Source organism: Rana temporaria, chromosome 4 (assembly GCF_905171775.1).
Source record: "Rana temporaria chromosome 4, aRanTem1.1, whole genome shotgun sequence".
NCBI lineage: Eukaryota > Metazoa > Chordata > Amphibia > Anura > Ranidae > Rana > Rana temporaria.
The window spans coordinates 33,344,204-33,364,610 of NC_053492.1; the positions used below are offsets into that span (position 1 = coordinate 33,344,204).

General features: G+C 44.1%; 1 protein-coding gene across 1 annotated transcript in view; it reads right to left on the reverse strand.

Annotated features, from left to right (window-relative positions):
- RAB10 (RAB10, member RAS oncogene family) overlaps window positions 1-20,407 on the reverse strand; it is a 147,819-nt gene that overhangs the window by 34,539 nt on the left and 92,873 nt on the right. The window contains exon 2 of the mRNA XM_040348214.1: window positions 9,093-9,153. Within this exon, the coding sequence (XP_040204148.1) occupies window positions 9,093-9,153 (61 nt within the window). The remainder of the gene's footprint in view (window positions 1-9,092; window positions 9,154-20,407) is intronic.

Consider the following 20,407-nt stretch of genomic DNA (forward strand, 5'->3'; position numbering starts at 1 on the left):
ATTCTTCATGGCATAGGGTCAACAAGGGGTTGGAAACATTCCTCAGATTTTGCTCCATAGTGACATGCTGGCATCACACAGTTGCTGCAGATTTGTTGGCTGCACATCCATGATGTGATTCTCCCATAGGTGCTCATTTGGATGAGATCTGGTGAGTGTGGATGCCATTGGAGTCCAGTGACCTCATTGTCCAGTGGTGAGATGATTGGAGCTTTGTGACGTCATAGTCCAGTGGTGAGATGATTGGATCTTTGTGACCTGGTGCATTATCCTGCTGGAAGGAGCCATCAGAAGATGGGGACACTGTAGTCATAAAGGGATGGACATGGTCAGCAACAATACTCAGGTAGGCCGTGGGGTTTAAATGATTCTCAATTGGCACTAAGGAGCCCAAAGTGTGCCAAGAAAACATGCCCCACACCATTACACCCCCACCACCAGCCTGAGCTGTTGATACAAGGCAGGATGGATCCATGCTTATGCTAAATTCTGACCCGACCATCTGAATGTCGCAGCTGAAATCGATCCTCATCACACAGGCAACGTTTTTCCAATCTTCTATTGTCCAATTTTGGTGAGTTTGTGCTAATTGTAGCCTCAGTGTCCTGTTCTTAGCTGACAGGAGTGGCACCCGGTGTGGTCTTCTGCTGCTGTAGTCCATCTGCTTCAAGGTTTGAAGTGTTGTGCTTTCAGAGATGGTATTCTGCATACCTTGGTTGTAACGGGTTGAGTTGAGCCATCTGAAACCATTCTCCTCTGATCTGACATCAACAAGGCATTTTCATCCACACAACTGTCACTCACTGGATATTCTTTTTTGGACCATTCTCTGTAAACCCGAGAGATGGTTGTGCATGAAAATCCCAGTAGTTTTTTAAATACTCAGAGCGGCCCGTCTGGCACGAACAACCATGCCACGTTCAAAGTCACTTAAATCCCCTTTCTTTCCCATTCTGATTGGTTTGAACTTCCGCAAGTCATCGTCGCCATGTCTAGATGGAGTGAGTGAGAAACTTATACAGCGCAACACATGCAAACTGAATCGCCTCTGGGTGCTTGGTATCCATTCCCTGGGCCCACAGAAGAGATGGGTCTTGATCTTTCTCCTGAAGGCCAGGTGGTTTACCTCCAATCAGATGGTGGTTGGTAGAGCGTTCCATAGTCTGGGTCCTTGGACCGCAAATCTTCGTTCTCCTTTGGACTTGTATCTGGCTTTGAGTTGCTGCCAAGTGATTGGCTGATTAGCAATTTGTTACACCAAGCAATTGAACAGGTGTACCCAATAAAAGGGCAGCGAGTGTATAATGCTGCCAATGATCAGAATCGTTTGTGCCCACTCTACTTTAAAGGGCCAGTTCACCTTTACTAAAAGCTACATATGCCGTAAGGGGCACCTGCAGATAAACCTGTGCAGCTTTGACTAAAGTTAGGATTATGCAAGTGCTGAAAAGAAGAATTTTATTTATTTTTTTACAAGTTTCAAGAAAATATGCATCTCATTTCTAGAAAGCCTTCCAGCCTGCCAAGGAGCAGAGTCGGAGATTACCGAGAGTGGCTCATCACTAGGCACCTCTTCCTGCCCACTTTCCATCAACATCCATGTAAGGCAGAGATGGCACAAGCAGCAGTCTGAATGTTTCCGAGGAGAAATGCCAAGGGAAAAAGGGCAGGTGCATGGCAGAGCTCACTAGGACCATTCACCAAGCTGCACAAATCTAAGAACACTGGGTGCAGGAGAAGACAGGATCGCAGCACAACTAGAGGCGTGGTCCACCACGAGCAAATCACCATCCAAGGCAGAAAGAGATGAAGACTTTACAAGTCTATGTAACGGATGGATAGTTTGGACTTCTATGCAGCTCTATATCACCTCTCCTACATTGGAGGTTCCCCCATCCATCTTCTCAGGAAGGATGGCACTGGTAGACCCAGCACTACTCCTATACAAACACGGCTCTGCTGGGCACTCAACCAATCACCACCCAGCACCTTTCAGCAGAGAAAGATGAAGACTTTACAAGTCTATGTAATTAAACTTCTATGCAGCTCTTTATCACCCAACACTGCCTTTCATACAAGGAAGACAATACTGCTCCATTGGAGGCTCAGCCTTGGGAAGCTGCCTAGTCTCAGTCTAAAATGCCCGGGCCTGTTTTTTGTCCCAGTCTGGGCCGGAAGGTGAGGGGCGAGTTTACATTCACTTAAAGTCAAAATTGTCTGCTGGGCACTCAACCAATCACCATCCAGACAGCATCTTTCAGCAGGTCATTCTGGGATGCAAGCAGAGACTTAATCATTAAAAATTTAACTGCTATTTTGGCCATTTGGAGACACACCATCTAGTTGCTTAAAGCCGGCCATAGACTGTTCCAGTCTTGAACAGTTCAGCATCCTTCCATTTTGCTTTTAAAATGTCCTTATTTCTTCTGAGAAACCCTCACTTCCTGTTCTTCTGTCTGTAACTCCACACAGTAATGTGAGGCTTTCTCCCTGGTGTGGAGTGTCGTGCTCACCCCCTCCCTTGGACTACAGGAGAGTCAGGACACCCACTAACACAGCTCCTTTCTCTATCTGCAACGTAGAGAGCGTCCTGACTCTTGTAGTCCAAGGGAGGGGGGTGAGCACGACACTCCACACCAGGGAGAAAGCCTTGCATTACTGTGTGGAGTTACAGACAGAAGAACAGGAAGTGAGGATTTCTCAGAAGAAATAAGAACATTTAAAAGAAAAATGGAAGGATGAGGTAAGTGAAGGAGGACTGCACTAAGGTAAAGGAAGCCATTTGGGGGGGGGGTGTACCTTTACAACCGCTTTAAAACAAAAAGGTGGTTCTACAAAATACAGAAGGGGTGATCCTTTCTCCAACTCAGTGCTTTAAATTTTTTATTCCCCTCCCCCGGCAGATTGGCGTTCTCTTTCACTTGGATGTTATAAGTTGTACTGAGTAAATGCAGATGGATAAAACAAAAACTGTGTCCGTCTTCATATCAGGCTGCAAAGTGACAAAATGCGATTTTAAAAGGGCGGGCGATTCCTTTCTATACCCACTATAAAGTACAACCCTGGGCTACCCCTTGCCCTTCATCTTGACTTACAAATATACCCCACTGTATGTCTCATCATCAGATTCACATCTCAACACCGAGAGGAGAAAACAGTGAAGGACAATCACTGTATAAAGAAAACAGACTAGGAAGCTTACAGTCCTCATCACATCCTGCTCTACTAATTCCACAAACTTCTAATGTCACTCAAAGGCTCAAAACCAGCACAATATCCCCAAATATCAGCACAATTGTATGTCAAGCGAAGATAACATTTCTGAATGTATGAGGTGAAATTACTATTCAAGGGGAATTTGATCCTTTAACCATGCAGTGTTGGTGGGGCCAGTAGACTGTAAGCTCCTATACCAGCAGGGCCCAATGACAATCTCCTGCACTCTGTAGGATGATGTGCAATAAAATAAACTTCCCTATTAAAGATCCTGGCTGAAAGAAGTCCTGTGTCACCCTCCCTTATAGGAAATGGGGTTAATACCATGACTCTCTGGAAAGTAATTGCAGGCCTGTCATCCTTCCAGGTCTCTGCAGGCGCCTGCCAGTTCTTTTTGGGAATCTGTGAAATGGGCAGGCCTTGGTCACATTCCCAGGCTCTGTAGGCATCCCTTGAAGAAGTGCAGCTAAGCAAGCAGAGGGGGCCCAGTGATTGAGGCTTCTCCCCTCCCCCGAACCACCAGGCAGGAAAACACAAGCTGCTGCTCTCTCCTCATCCACTATAATGAGCCGCGGCAACCTGTGACGCACCAGATGGGTGGGACAGCGTTTCCAGGAACGCCGCGCGTGCACGGACAGATCTGAGTGACAGCTAACGCCTTATCCAATGCAGTGCTGGTTCCTATGTGCCAGATCTCACAGCAACCAAACAATCACTCACACAAGGCTGTGATCAATTCTATCAGTTACTAGCCAGTTCCTGATAGAGATATAACACACATACATACTCTATCAAAAAAACATCTGAACCCAAACCATGTACAGCTAGAATCAGTCAGACTTCTCTAGAGGCGTCTCCGCTCCCCTGAAACCCCAGACAGGGCCCAGGGGTGATCAAGGTGGGGTGCTTCTGTGGACAGAACTGGGGGAGGAGAATGGGGTGCTGGCAGCCATAGCTTATGTATAAAAAAAAAAAAAAAATGACTTGCCCCTCTGAGATCATGCGAGTTTAGAGACTACTCCTGATCAGATCTGAAAAAAGCAGACACGTAACATTTTTTTTCCATTTAACGTCATTGCTACCATAAAGGGGGCTAGCAAGCCAAGTGATGGCTTTGGACAGTGACCGGTCCTCTTTATGGAGACATCAGGGATCCGTTAGGCCCCTGCCCTACAAAAGCAAATGATCAAGCACCGATCGTGCTGCAACAGCCAGGAAGTTACAGCTCTGAAACAGGAAGTGATGAAAATTGCTTCTGGCTTAAGGTGGATGTAAACTTTAGTAAAAAAATTTATTTATTTTTTATGAAGACTTCTACCTGGTACAGCAGAGGATGTCCATTCGTCTGTGCCCAGTCTTGCCACAAAGTTAATCCAGCTCTGGCTTGGTAAAAAAAAGCAAGAGGATTGCTCAAAAACCGACAGAAAATCAGTGTCACCCCCCCCCCCCCAGTGCTGTGATTGACATCCGTTCTCATTCACAAGCAGAGGGAGTGTGTCCGATTCAATCTTCACATCCCTCCTCTCAAGCTCTTAAAATTGGTGCAAGATCCAAGCTACTGGCCAGTAATCCTGCACCGGTGCCAAGTAGATGTGACATGCGCACATTGAGTGGGGTCTGAGTGCGCTCTCGTGCAGGCAGTAAGGACTGATCTGTGCGCACTTATTATTGAGGCACTGGCCGTGTGACACTGCCGAGCGAGGGGAGGTGTAGAGGTGGGCAGGGAATCGTGTGAAGTCAGAACTCCATCCCCCACGAGTGTCAGCAAGGAGACCCGCCCACCGATTCCCAGGTTTAGCAGGGCCCCAACAGCAAAAGGGGGCAAGATTTTAAAAAGGCAAGGATACATGCAGGATGCTTATCTAGCTATACTGCTTCATCTGTGCCTTTAGCTTGATCTGGGTGATCGGTGGGTTTACATCCACTTTAAGATGGGAAAAAATAATGCATCATCCTCCAATACAAAGTGTAAAATGCTGTTGGCACTATATAAATGCTGTAGAAATAAAATTTTCATTTTTTGATGGAGTGGAGATGGAATTAGAACCCGTCAGGTTTTTTATTGCCGAGTCCCCTTGTTCGGGAGATTCACCCTCTCATCATTACCAAAAATTGATAATCACCAGAACTGGAATGGAGGGAAAAATTTTAATGGGTATTGGTGACAACCAGGGATTCCCCTCATTTGGCGGGATTGTCTCACTTCCTGTTTTGCCTATAAAACAGGAAGTGAAGGGAAACTCTCCCTAATGAGACATGGAAGGCAAAACAACTTGGCAGTGGTTATACCCTTTCTACTCTATCAAAAATAAAGTTTTCCATTTAAATTTATTGATCAAAAAAAAAAAAATAAAAAAAAAAAAGGAAGAAGGTTACTGCGTCTTCCCAACTCCTAGTAAAATCCTCTGAGCTCCTGAACCTTGCCTTTTTCTCCTCGCCTCCAGTTGTTTGGAATGAGCAGTGCACATTAGTCCTTGGTCATGTGCTCTGCTCTATGCACACTACAAATCCCATAGACCAGGGATATGCAATTAGCGAACCTCTAGCAAAACTACAAGTCCCATCATGCCTCTGGGTGTCATGCTTGTGGCTGTCAGAGTCTTGCTATGCCTCATGGGACTTGTAGTTCTGCAACAGCTGGAGGTCCGCTAATTGCAAATCCCTGCCATAGACCATCCTCAGCAGTGAGCAAGGGAAGGTGGCTACATCACTACATGTGGGTCCATGGAGAACGAGCGTAGCCACCTTTTAACAGGAAGTCACATCACAGCAACATAAAATAGAAAAATAGTGTAGAAAGGAGGAAGGGTTATTTTTTTTTTTAGCCACTCAGATTGTTGCTCTGAAGTTAGAAGAGAGATGTTTTTATAGAGAAAATGGAAGTCTTGGTTTATTTTTGTCCTAACCACAATTCTAACGCCTGGATCAAAGTGATGCGATAGCCTCTTTGTTATAAAAGCCGCTATAACACCGTCTAAACATTGGCAGGCGAGAAATGCTATGAATAAACTCTATGTACATGGGGGAGGCGTTTGGTATGGATTGGACGATATCCAATTGGTGGGCTATATCTTGAATGTACAGTGCCTTGCGAAAGTATTCGGCCCCCTTGAACTTTGCAACCTTTTGCCACATTTCAGGCTTCAAACATAAAGATATAAAACTAATTTTTTTTGAAGAACCAACAACAAGTGGGACACAATCATGAAGTGGAACGAAATTGGATATTTCAAACTTTAACAAATAAAAAAATAAAAAATTGGGCGTGCAAAATTCAGCCCCTTTACTTTCAGTGCAGCAAACTCTCTCCAGAAGTTCAGTGAGGATCTCTGAATGATCCAATGTTGACCTAAATGACCAATGATAAATAGAATCCACCTGTGTGTAATCAAGTCTCTGTATAAATGCAACTGCACTGTGATAGTCTCAGAGGTCCGTTTAAAGTGCAGAGAGCATCATGAAGAACAAGGAACACACCAGGCAGGTCCGAGATACTGCTGTGGAGAAGTTTAAAAGCCGGATTTGAATACAAAAAGATTTCCCAAGCTTTAAACATCCCAAGGAGCACTGTGCAAGCGATAATATTGAAATGGGAGTATCAGACCACTGCAAATCTACAAAGACCTGGCCGTCCCTCTAAACTTTCAGCTCATACAAGGAGAAGACTGATCAGAGATGCAGCCAAGAGGCCCATGATCACTCTGGATGAACTGCAGAGATCTACAGCCGAGGTGGGAGACTCTGTCCATAGGACAACAATCAGTCCCTGTATACTGCACAAATCTGGCCTTTATGGAAGAGTGGCAAGAAGAAAGCCATTTCTTAAAAGATATCCAAAAAAAGTGTTGTTTAAAGTTTGCCTCAAGCCACCTGGGAGACACACCAAACATGTGGAAGAAGGTGCTCTGGTCAGATGAAACCAAAACCGAACTTTTTGGCAACAATACAAAACGTTATGTTTGGCGTAAAAGCAACACAGCTCATCACCCTGAACACACCATCCCCACTGTGAAACATGGCGGTGGCAGCCAGGGCTGTGGAGTCGGAGTCGAGGAGTCGGAGTCGGGGGAAATTTTGGGTACCTGGAGTCGGCAAACAATGCACCGACTCCTACTAAATTTAGATTGGAATAAAAAAAAAAAAAAAAGCAAGTTTAAATGTCCCAATTCACAAAAAGTTATAATTAATGACTTCTCTACTGTAAGAATAAAGACCAATGCATGCAGTGCCTCACGTAACCGCAAAACGAAGACGTTAAGTGACCGTGAAGAAGCGCGCTTTTCATGTGCTTCACTATATGGCACGCAACGCACAATTAGGAGCGGCAATACTTATACTTTCCATAGTGTTGTGTTCTGCTTTTACAGGGAACGCATGTTAGAGAACCAGTAAGTGTCCAAATAAAAAAATTCCAACAGGAGTTTTATAAAGCACTAAAAGAAGTTGAAAAGTACGATCGCTCATCAAAACTTACTGTTGAAGAAGCCATCCTTGTTTATCCAGAGATCGTTAGTGATGTGGCCAGAATAGTTACTGCAATGCCACCCACCCAAGTCAGTGTCGCAAGATTATTTTCAGCCCTAAAAATAATAAAGTCTGACTTAAAGCGGGGGTTCACCCTATATAAAAAAAAAAAAAAATAATGCTAGAGGAAAAAATTAATTCGGCATAGTAGCGCGAGCTACAGTATGCCTGTCTGTATTTTTTTATCCCGGTACTCACTGTGCTATTGTATATTGAAGATTCCGGGGAATGGGCGTTCCTATGGTGAGAGAAGGTGATTGACGGCCGGCCCTGGCACGTCACGCTTCTCCGGAAATAGCCGAAATAGGCTTGGCTCTTCACGGCGCCTGCGCATAGCCTGTGCGCAGGCGCCGTGAAGAGCCGAGACCTACTCCGGCTGTCTTCGGGGAGCGTGACGTGCCAGAGCCGGCCGTCAATCATCCTCCCTCTCCATAGGCACGCCCATTCTCCGCGGGAGTCGGAATCTTCAATGTACAATAGCACAGTGAGTACGGGGATAAAAAAATACAGACAGGCATACTGTAGCTCGCGCTACGATGCCGAATGTAATGCTGGACTGTTAAGGAGGGTGAACCACCGCTTTAAGAGCCTCTATGAAAGAGGATCTGGCAGAGGCAATTCTCTTCCTTAGAACTCTATATTGAATTGATTTGCATTTGCTAAGCCTAGAACTACATTTCAAGATTAATATAAACCATTTCTAGGTTTTGCAGATTTTGTTTTTGGTTCATTATAGATAAGCTTTGTTTTTGTTCTAAAACAACCAAATAACCATAATATTTTTTTAACCCATGTTGATTTGGGAGAGATTTGGCTTCTTCATTACTGAAGCCAAGATCAGTGTAAAAGCTGGGAACCGATTGAGGACTATTATCTGGAGGTTTTAAAACTGACATTTGCCCGGTTGGTCCACGAGATGTTGCAATGCCAAGTGCTGAAGCTACCCATCGTCAGACCTTGGATTTATCACTTGGAGAGGGCACAACTACGGCTACGCTATCAGTGACCACAGGAAAGTCACTATTTGCAAAGCAATTTTATTTTTGAAATATAAGGTGGTCCTGGAGGGACACGTTGCACTATATTTGGACAGCTCATGCTGCCATCTACCTGGACCCACTTTTTACTTTTGCCAGTCTGACAGGTACACTTTATCATCGAAACTGGTGGAGTTCTTTGTACTTTAAACATCCTGGACCCGCTACGAAGTGTCTGCATCACCCCTATAGAAATCTGTTTTATTTTGCAGCACAGATGTATATCTGGTGACGGAAGGGTGACTACGGTTCTTATCCGAGATCGGCAATAAAAAGGCTGGCTATGTGCCGTATTATGGGTAAGGAGCCACTCACCAGATCTGTAATTTGATCTTCTTTCCTTGTAACTCCACAGTTTTGATCTTGAAGTCTATTCCTGTGAAGGAAACAAAACAAGGAGGCGATCAGCGGATTGCGCAAAACAGTCCAAATAAAAATCAGAGTATGTGTCAGTGGACAGGGAACTTCTCAAGAACTTCTATTTAACCATTTGCCGTCTGCCTACAGTACCATTTACTGCAGGGTGGACGGGCGGCAGTTACAGGCTAGGCAACGCACCCGAATGTCGCCACCTGTTTCCGAGCATGCGCTCCCCCTACTGACCTGTGCTGTGTGAACGGACATGGCATGAGTTTGCCAGGCAGGTTTCAACCAATGATTTTGTTTGGCTGTGGCCAATCACAGCAGTTTGTTTTCTGTGTTTTTGTAAACAATCTGGCTGTTTCTTCTGCCTACAATTAGTCCAGGGAGAAAAAGCAGCCAGATCTGTGAGAAAAACCAGCACACATTACACTTGTTGGGCACACAGTTTACTCTTCGATTGCCCCTTGATGTAATCCCCTTTCCAGCCAGTGTCATTAGTTCAGTATTAGAAAATTAGATTAAAATATTGTAGCCATATAAAACCATATACATGTATGACCCAATGCCTATTGTCTTTGATATTAGTATTAAGTGAAAATCATGACAGGTTTCACCCATTAGGCTTATTCAGGGATGTTTTGTCCGCAATGACCGAAAGACAAAGCAGCCCAATGGGCGAAACATGTTGGGATTTTCAACATAATAGCACTACATCAACAACCATAAGTCAAATGTATATATGGTTTCAATATTTGAATCAACATTTTTCTTAAATGTTGAATTATCTCCCTTCATTTCCAAATACTAAAGGGATGCAGTGCTGTAGTCAAACAATGATTTACACACAGACTATATTTTATTACACACGCACAAATGATAGAGAATATATATATATATATATATATATATATATATATATATATATATATATATATATATATATATATATATATATATATATATATATATATATATATATATATATATATATATTTATTAACCACTTGAGGATCACCCAACGCCAATATACGTCGGCAGAATCTCACAGGCACGTACGTTGCCCTTTAATTGCCCAGCCGTGGAGCGCGCTCGTGACCCGGTCTGAAGCTGCGGGACCTGATCGCCACCGGTGTCGCGCGATCGGGTCACAGGAGCTAAAGAACGGGGAGAGGCGAGTGGCTTGTCACTGATCGTCTGCTCCCTGTTATAGGGAACGACGATCAGTGACATCACACGTTCAGCCACGCCGCCCCTACAGTAAGAATCACTCCCTAGGGCACACTTGACCCCTAGTGGTTAACCCCATTCACTGCCATTGTAATTTTCACAGTAAACAGTGCATTTTTATAGCACTTTTCGCTGTGAAAATGACAATGGTCCCAAAAATGTGTCAAAATTGTCCGATGTGTCCGCCATGTCGCAGTCACTTCAAGATTTTCTGTATTACAGTCCTGACAAGCCAACATGTTTCAGCCACCAAGGGACAGACGTTGAAGAAGCTTTAGGGGGAAGCAGCACAGGGGAGTATTGCCTTAGTAGTTTAATGACATAAGCTGACAGCTGCTGTAATTAGAGTGCCCACAGCTTGGCCATACAGTGTAGTAGAGATGTGTGAATCGCAGGACTGCCTGTAGGAAATGACAAAAATGTTCCTGGGAGGTAAAAATCATTCACACGAGTATTTCAATTTGCCTAGCGCTCCACTGATGACTAGGAAGTAGTGAAACACTATAAAGGATGCTGGGACTTGCAGTCCCTCCACAAACCCTTCTGTTCAGGTTCCCAGACTGCCGACATAAACAACAAAGACCTGACCCAATGAAACTGCAGAGCTTCGCCAAGCCCAAAAAAAGCGCCATACCACATACAACACCCCCCCCCCACCCATTTCCAGCCCTGGACTTCGGGCTGAAGCCCCTGGTCTTTTTCCCACTGTGAGGATGGGACCCTGTGCTGTGGGAGAAATGGCTGCTTTACGCCAAATGTGGCTTGGGCTTTTTAAGTCTGACCTGAACAGCATTCAGGGCCCCACCCCACAGACAGGAGGTCTGTGATAGGAGTCAGGTGACTCCCAAAGCTCTGTGAGAGAAGTCACAGAGTGGATGCATCTCTGCAGGAGGCAGAGGTGATTACTGTTGGAGCAGCAAGATAGAAGCTAGGTGTGTGCTTAGCTGCAGCAGGACGTAAGCTAGACGTGTGCTTATGTCTTAGGCTGGGTTCACACTATACTACACGACTTTCATCCTACTTTGCTCTGCTACATTGGTCCTACATTGATCCTACATTGGTCCTACATCCATCCTACTTTCATTAACAGGATACTACTTTGATCCGATTTTGTGATAGTCTGACTTGTTCTTTGACCAATCAAAACAATCCCAGAGTGAGATAAATTCCTTTTACTGCTGCTGTAATCACATGTCAGATGTCAAAAGTCGGATGGTAAGGACAAGGCTCCTACTTTGGTCCGACTTCAATGATATTCAATGGGCTGAAGTAGGATCAATGTCAGACCAAAGTAGTACAGGGAGCATTTTTAAAGTCGGACCGACTTGTGTCGGACCAGTTAAGACGGCTCTCATAGGGAAACATTGATTTTCACACGTCATGCTACATGAGCTCCCAATGTAGGAGCGTTTGTCGGACAAGTGTGAACCTGGCCTTAGGCTCCATTCACACCTTAGCATATTTACGCCCAACGCTCGACACTCGATACGCTGGAGGGGAGAAATACCATTGCCCTCTATGTAGATGGTTCACACCCAGGGGTGGACAAGTGCCGCCTTATCGGTGCCCATCAGTGCAGCCCATCGGTGCCCATCAGTGCTGCCTATCGGTGCCCATCAGTGCAACCTCATCAGCGTCAGTGTTGTAAGTAACGGCGTTTAAATAAACGCCGTTACGTAACGATTGCCCCTCAGGGCCACCCACACTGAGAGTCACTGCCCAGCGCCACCCACACTGAGAGTCACATGCCCGCCGGCGACCAATCATTAACTTCTTTGACATGAATGCATGTGATGAGTTCTGACAGACAGAGTCAACCACCCAATCACAAGTGGCAGTGGCTTTGCTTGGCGCATGCACGTGCCCCTGGAGTCTCCCAAGTCCCGCCCGCGGCCGTTTGCAGTCTGCCAGTCTCAGACCGTGACACGTGACAGACAGTGAGTGTGTCGGTCTGTCGGACCGGGAGTCGGGATTCGACGACGAATCCAAGCGATCATCACCTCCCTGAGCCTCACCCGTGTGAGCCGCCCGTGACGAGGAGTCGGACTACTAGGAGAGAGTGACCCGCTCTACACCACGGACCGGACCGAGGCCTCAGGCCTGAGGCCAGGCCAGCACAAGCGCCAAGCGGCGCAAGTCAGAGTGGACCGTCCAGAACCGGCACCACCAGGCGGCAACAGAAGTGAAGCAGCCAACACTGTGGCCCTGCTGCCCTGCGCAAGCCAGCGCCCAGCAGAGCAGAGAGAGACAGGAGGTGAGGTGCACCTGACCGTGCAGCACCGACCGCGACCGCCCCCTGCGCATCCAGGTTCCAACTTGAAACAAGTTCCAGCACAGGTGAGAAACCGTGAGATGAGGAGCCGATTGGAATTGGGGGGGGGGGGGAGCGCTCAGGTCACGGTGCGACAGCTCAGCTCAGTCAGTAGCACAAAGTTCATATTTCGCCACACCAGGCCAGGCCTAAGGCCTTAGGCCTGGTGTGGCAAAATATGAACTTTGTGCTACTGCCTGAGCTGACACTGTGTGTGTGACTGCTGCTGATTGTAATTGTTAGGCTTCATTTCCACTGGCGTTTTTACAGCCACTGTTGTTAGCCTTTTTTACAGCTTAAAAATGCCTGTCCATGCTTATTTTGTAAAAAAAAAAAAAAAAAAAAAAAATTTTTTTTTTTTGTGAGCTGCAGCTTTAAAAATGCCGCGGAAGCGTTCTTGAGCGTTTTCGCGCGTTTTTGAGCGTTTTTAACGTCTGGCGTTTTTACAGCTCTACTCTGGAGCTTCAGAACGCCCTGGCCCTGCGTTTTTTTTACAGCTCAAAAACGCCTATGCCATTTGCAGCTCAAAAACCACTTCCCTACCAGCTCATAGTGAAATGACGTCCACAAAGAACCTCTGCCGTTCAGAGTGGATGTCATATGACGTCCTGGGCTTTGTGGGGGGGATATCTGAATGATGCCTGCAGCTAGAGGCATCATTCAGATATCCTTCTCTTGTGCCGGCGATTCTGCACAACGTAAGAACGATCATAGCGGCGGTTCCGCCGCTAGATCGTTCTTACAGGCGGCGGGAGGGGACATCCCCCCCCTCCCGCCGCCATACGGTGCTTCTCCGGGCTCTCCCGTGCCATCGGGGGCCCGGAGAACGAATCGTCCGGCGCTCGCAGGAAGCATAGAGATGACTGGTGACCAGATGGTCACCAGTCATCTCTATGACCGTCGGAGGACCCGGGCGCGATGTGATGACGTCACGCCCGGGTCCCGTAAGTAAACAAAGCCGCGATTGCGGCTGCTAAGCAACAGCAAGCATGAGATCGGTGAATTTTTTTTCACCGATTTCATGCTTTCCAGCCTGGAGGAGAGATGTGGGGTCTTATTGACCCCGCATCTCTCCATAAAGAGTACCTGTCACACACATTCCTATTACAAGGGATGTTTACATTCCTTGTAATAGGAATAAAAGTGATCAAAAAAAATAAAAATTAAAAAAAAAAGTGTAAAAAAAGAAATAAATATATAAAAATAAAAAAAGAAATAAAATTTATTTTTTTAACGCCCCTGTCCCCGGTAGCTTGCGCGCAGAAGCGAACGCACACGCAAGTCCCGCCGACATATGTAAACGCCGTTTAAACCACATATGTGAGGTATCGCCGCGTGCGTTAGAGTGCCAGCAACAATTCTAGCACTAGATCTCCTCTGTAAATCTAAACTGGTAACCTGTAAAAAATTTCAAAGTGTTGCCTATGGAGATTTTTAAGTACCGAAGTTTGGCGCCATTCCATGAGTGTGCGCAATTTTAAAGCGTGACATGTTAGGTATCTATTTACTCGGTGTAACATCATCTTTCCTATTTTACAAAAAAATTGGGCTAACTTCACTGTTTTTTAATTTTTTTAATTCATGAAACAATTTTTTTCCAAAAAAAAGGCGTTTGAAAAATTATTGCGCAAATACCGTGCAAGATAAAAGGTTGCAATGACCGCCGTTTTATTCCCTAGGGTGTCTGCTAAAAAAATATATATAATGTTTGATGGTTCTGCGTAATTTTCTAGCAAAAAAATTATGATTTGTACATGTAGGAGAGAAGTGCCAGAATAGGCCTGGTATGGAAGTGTGTATAACTGCCCTGTATGGAAGAGGTTAAGCTGTAAAAAACGCTCAGAAAAGTGGCTGTAAAAACGCCAGTGGAAATGAAGCCTAAAGCTTAAGGACTCCAATTATCTGTCTATAAGCCTGTTATATATTTATAGACAGATAATTGGAGTATTTTAAGCTTTACAATTAGGCAATGTAAAAGAGGAACAGACTGTCAGACCAAAAATTTGAAAAGCTTCTCCTCCTACGTTACAACCACTGGTTTAGTTGTTAGATGATGACTGAGAGGAGTATTTCAGTACAGATTAAAGTATTGTTTGTTTTCAGACAACAAACAACATGTTAATCTATATGGAGAGTTGGATAGTGTTCTGTTTATTGTGCACTGCAGTATTATACAGATACAGATAATTGCACTAATTAAAGTTGAGAGTTTCCTTTGTTTCTTATTAGTATAAGAAAGTAAGGAAAATCTGGCCTTTAATTAATGCAATTAATTATCTGTATCTGTATACTTGTTTAAAAAGAAACAAAGGAAAATCTGGCCATTAGTGCAAATCTCTGTAACTGTATATTCAGCCTACTAGTGCACAAAAAAACATAAGTTTTGTTAATGTACTGATTAAATAGTTAAGAGTTGGATAGTGTTTTCCAACTCTTAACTATTCAGTACAGTAACAAAAGTTCCATTTATTGTGCACTAGTAGGCTTAATATACCGTTTCAGAGATTTGCACTAATGGCCAGATTTTCCTTTGTTTCTTTTAACACTATTATACAGATAATTGCACTAATTAAAGGCCAGATTTTCCTTTGTTTCTTTTTAGCAACGTTTACATTTGTGTGTCTTAATTTTGCACTTGAATTTTATTTTAAATATTTATTTATTTTCTATGTTTATGTGCATATCATTCATATGATCTATGGCAGGCTGCGCCACTGCAATCTATTGAATTGGGTTCAAATAAATATGAACTGTTCTAAAATACTGTATATGGTGTTTTTAAGCTTCAATAAGTTAATATAAACATCTTTGATATTAAAGATGTTATAGAACGTACTTTCATTGTAGAAAATTTAAAATAAAATTCTCAGTTACTTTTCCGAGTAACTAGTTACTTTGCCTAAAAAGTAACTGAGTCGCTAATTCACTTACTTTTTCGGTCAAGTAACTTGTAATTGTAACTAGTTACTTTTTAAAAAGAAGATGAACAACACTGATCAGCGTACATCAATGAAAGAGAAAAATTACCCGTTTGCAAAATGTTATAACAAAATATGAAATGGTTTTGTATTTTTTTTTTTATTCGGTCTTTTTTATTTTTTTAGCAAAAAATAAAAAGCAGCAGAGGTGATAAAATACCACCAAAAGAAAGCTCTTTTCGTGGGGAAAAAATTATAAAAATGTAATTTGGGTACAGTGTTGTATGACCGCGCAATTGTCATTCAAATAGTGACAGCGCTGAAAGCTGAAAAGTGGTCTGGGCAGGAGGGGGGTTTAAGTGCCCAGTAAGCAAGTGGTTAAAAAAGCGTGTCCAATGCCACATTTTAAAGACTTTTTCCATTTTTCATGATTACTTGAGTCCCTATCTCTCTGAAAAGCCACCCACCCGTGGATCACTTTTTAGAGGCACAGCAGTCTTTGTCGCTTGTGATATGAAAGTGGGGTTACCCTTTATGATATCATATGTGGGGTTACCCTTTATGATATCATATCAGCTTTAAAATAACTTTCATATTATGCCTATTATTTTGAACTCTTATTAAGTGGTCTTGCATAGCAAGAGCACTTATTGTTATCTCACATATATATTATTATTCTTATTATAGCCAAATTTGCCACCCTAACTCCTCCCACAGTTTTTACACTACATAGACAAGTAATATACCGAAACGTGCGGATTGCTCCCGATCGGATTGCTATTACTTTGTGGAACGTTTTGACGAATCATTCGTGTAATATCGTCTTTGTCCCATAGGAATGAATGGTGAATCTAGAGTGTGACATGACAAAAACTGAAAAATCAGGACATGATTTCTAAACTGCCACCACTCCCTCATTTTCAAGCCGACCTACACAAACCTTATATCAAAACGTTCAGCTATCCCTGCTGCCACTACACCTGTCCACGGCTAAGCCATCGTCTTGATCGTTTTCACAATATGACCATTTGTTTGCAACTCACGCCATCCTTTGACCTCCATTGACTTCCATTGAAGTTACAGTCTAGACACCTAAAATTTGAAGGGTAATATTTAAACTGCGACTGTGCCTTCAATTTTAATATTTCAGAGACATACTGCATCAAACTGTAGGTTTGGGTCTTGTGATTCTCACAATATAAAGATCTTCGCTGTACGATTTATAGTTTTTAAAATAAAACCGTTTGAAGAAGGACACGTATTCAAAAAGGGCAAGAATGTCTGGTCTGTGCTTAGAGGCTGCATATAAACATTGGCTTCCTAGGAAATGCAGTGAATTATAACTCCTCACACACAGCTGTGAGGTAAATTCTAGCTCCTCCCACACAACACAGAGGGGATTTGGCTCTGTTTTTTTGGCTCTGCGTAACTTCTGCATACTAGCATACTAGCATACTCTGCATATAGCAACCATCCATAGCAACCAGTCCATAGAAACCGTCAATAGCAACCAGTCCATAGCAACCAATCCATATGAACCAGTCCATAGCAACCATCCATAGCAACCAGTCCATAGAAACCCTCCATAGCAACCCTCCATAGCAACCCTCCATAGCAACCAGTCCATAGCAACCAGTCCATAGAAACCATCCAAAGCAGCCAGTCCATAGCAGCCAGTCCATAGCAGCCCTCCATAGCAACCATCCATAGCAGCCCTCCATAGCAACCATCCATAGCAACCAGTCCATATCAACCATTCCATAGCAACCAGTCCATAGCAACCCTCCATAGCAACCAGTCCATAGAAACCAGTCCATAGCAACCAGTCCATAGCAACCAGTCAATAGCAACCAGTCCATAGAAACCAGTCCATAGCAACCCTCCATAGCAACCAGTCCATAGAAACCATCCAAAGCAACCAGTCCATAGCAACCCTCCATAGCAACCATCCATAGCAACCATCCATAGCAACCAGTCCATAGCAACCATCCATAGCAACCAGTCCATAGCAACCCTCCATAGCAACCAGTCCATAGCAACCAGTCCATAGAAACTAGTCCATAGAAACCAGTCCATAGCAACCAGTCCATAGCAACCCTCCATAGCAAGCAGTCCATAGCAACCAGTCAATAGCAACCAGTCCATAGCAACCAGTCCATAGCAACCCTCCATAGCAACCAGTCCATAGCAACCAGTCCATAGCAACCAGTCCATAGCAACCAGTCAATATCAACCCTCCATAGCAACCAGTCCATAGAAACCAGTCCATAGCAACCAGTTTTTGATGGGGCAATAGGATGGGGCAAATAGGATGGTGCAGTTTTGATGGGGCCGTTTTGATGGGGCTGTTTTGATGGGGTAGTTTTTGATGAGGCAGTTTTTGATTGGGGCAATGGATCGAAATGGATCGACACACTGTTGAATCACATTTACATCTCCAGGGGCACTGTCTCCAGTCAGGAGTACTGGTGGAGGCAAGAACACCTCACACAATTTCCCCAGAAATTTTAGCTTTTCTAGTTAACTTTTAAATTAAATGTTTTAAGTTTGCATATAAGGCTGAACTGCATGAGAAGACAGGAAACATATAAGCTTGCGGCTAAGAGCAAAGAAACCACAATTGCTGAAAAAAAATGTATTTGCTAATATTTTGCAGAAATGTGTGAAAATGTTAAAGACAGTTATAGTTATCCTCGTTTTGAGTCTCCTCAATTACAATGAAGGAGGGAACAACCCAGAGGGGAACAATATGAAAGAAGAGGGATAAGAGGGATTGAGGGACCAAGAAGGGGAAATGGATCAAGGACTTCTCCTCCGCAAGCTGAGGTTAGACAAAGGCAAGAGGATCTATTGCAGATGGACTGGCCAGGTCAACAAACACAAACAAATATCCCACCATTAATCCCCATGCCCAACAATAACCCATTTCGCCCACCCAGGGGTGGACAAAATGGACAGAGTGGACAATAGGGGTGCCCAGAGCATGTCCCACCCTTGGTATTGCATTTTGTCTCCATTTTTTTGAAGGTCAACCGAGAACTGGTTGTGTTTCTCGCGGACACGGGGGCAACTACAAGTTGCTTAACAGATCCAAAATTTATCACCGCAGAATGTATTGAGGGATGCTCAATGGGAATAAATGGGACTGATGTGACACATAAGATAACATCGCTTTTAGAAGTTTCCTCCATGAAAGGAAAAGTCGTAGCAAAGCTGACCTTTGCAGTATTACCTGCTTGTCCAGTTCCCCTTATGGGAAGGGATCTAATGTCTCAACTACAGGTTATCATAATTTTTGACAAAGAGGGTAACCTTCAAGCCAGATCCTCCAATTGTGAACTGACAAACCCATAGTATCAAGACTGGAAAGGACACTACAGACCTTGAAACACATCCCATATGGGTGCTATCTAAGTCCTCTGTGGGACTAATTAATTGTACACCATATGTTCCAACACTACACCTGCAATACAGACCTTGTTTTGATAAACAATAACCACTCACAGAAGAAAAAAAGACAGGGATAGAACCCTTAATTCAGGAATACATAGGGGAGGATATTTTAAGGCCCACAGTCAGTCCATGGAACACACCGATCAATCCAGTAAAAAAAGCAAATGGCACATGGAGATTAGTGCAAGATCTCAGAGGGGTAAATAAGGCGGTTATACCCCATACCCCCCCTTGTGGCAGACATCACTGCTATTTTTGTAGCAATTCCCTCTACTTTACGGTGCTATACGGTGATAGATTTATCGAATGCGTTCTTTTCCATTCGGTGGATTGGGAAAGTGAAAATATCTTTGCCTTTCAGTGCAATTAACCTGGACTAGGCAATTAACCTGGACTAGGCTCCCTCAGGGCTTTGTGGATAGTCCTGATGCCTTCTAGATGACTGGGAGCCCAAGAATGGATCCATTCTGCTCCAATACATGGACGACTTACTGGTGTGTAATGAGAGCAAGGAAAATTTTGAGGTAGACTCGAGGCACATGTTAGACCACCTCGCCTCGAAAGGTCACTTGGCGTCTCGGAAAAAGATCCAGTGGTGCAGGCCCGAGGTGGAATACTTAGGGTGTATCATTGCACAAGGAGAAAGGAAGGTATCACCCGCCAGAGTCAGAGCATTAGCCTCCCTCACACCTCCGGTAACAAAGGCAGCACTACTGTCCTTCCTTGGCACAATCGTCTACTGTCGACAGTGGATTCACGATTTCTCCTATTTTGATTCCATTTTGAGGCAGGCCACTTTAATGACATCCCCAAAGCTGGTTGAGTGGGGCGACTCCATGTTAAAGGTTTTTCAATATCTAATTAATTCCCTAACCTGTGCCCCTGCACTTGGATTACCCTCATATGAAAAACCTTTCTCGTTGCACTGTGTAGTCTCAGGGGATGCTTTTGCAGCTGTATTGGCACAAGAACACGGGGGAAGTCAAAGACCAGTAGTGTACCTATCCAAGAAATTACCCAATCAGGTGCAGGGAATGCCCAATTGTCTACAAGCCCTGGCAGCCAGTGCTATGGCAGTAAAAGAGGCAAATAAAATAACCTTAGGAACACCATTAACCCTTTACACAACGCATTCAGTCACTTCCCTTTTACAAAATATGTCTACCCAACATATGAAAGCACAAAGGATGAGTGGGTATGAAATAATTTTGATGAACACAGACAATTTAACAGTAAAATCATGCTCAGAAACCACCCCAGCATTAAGAATGTTACATTCCCTGTTGAAAATTACAGGGGATTCACAGAACCTCACAACTCTACATGATTGTAATCAGTGCTTTAAGTGGGCCGGAACG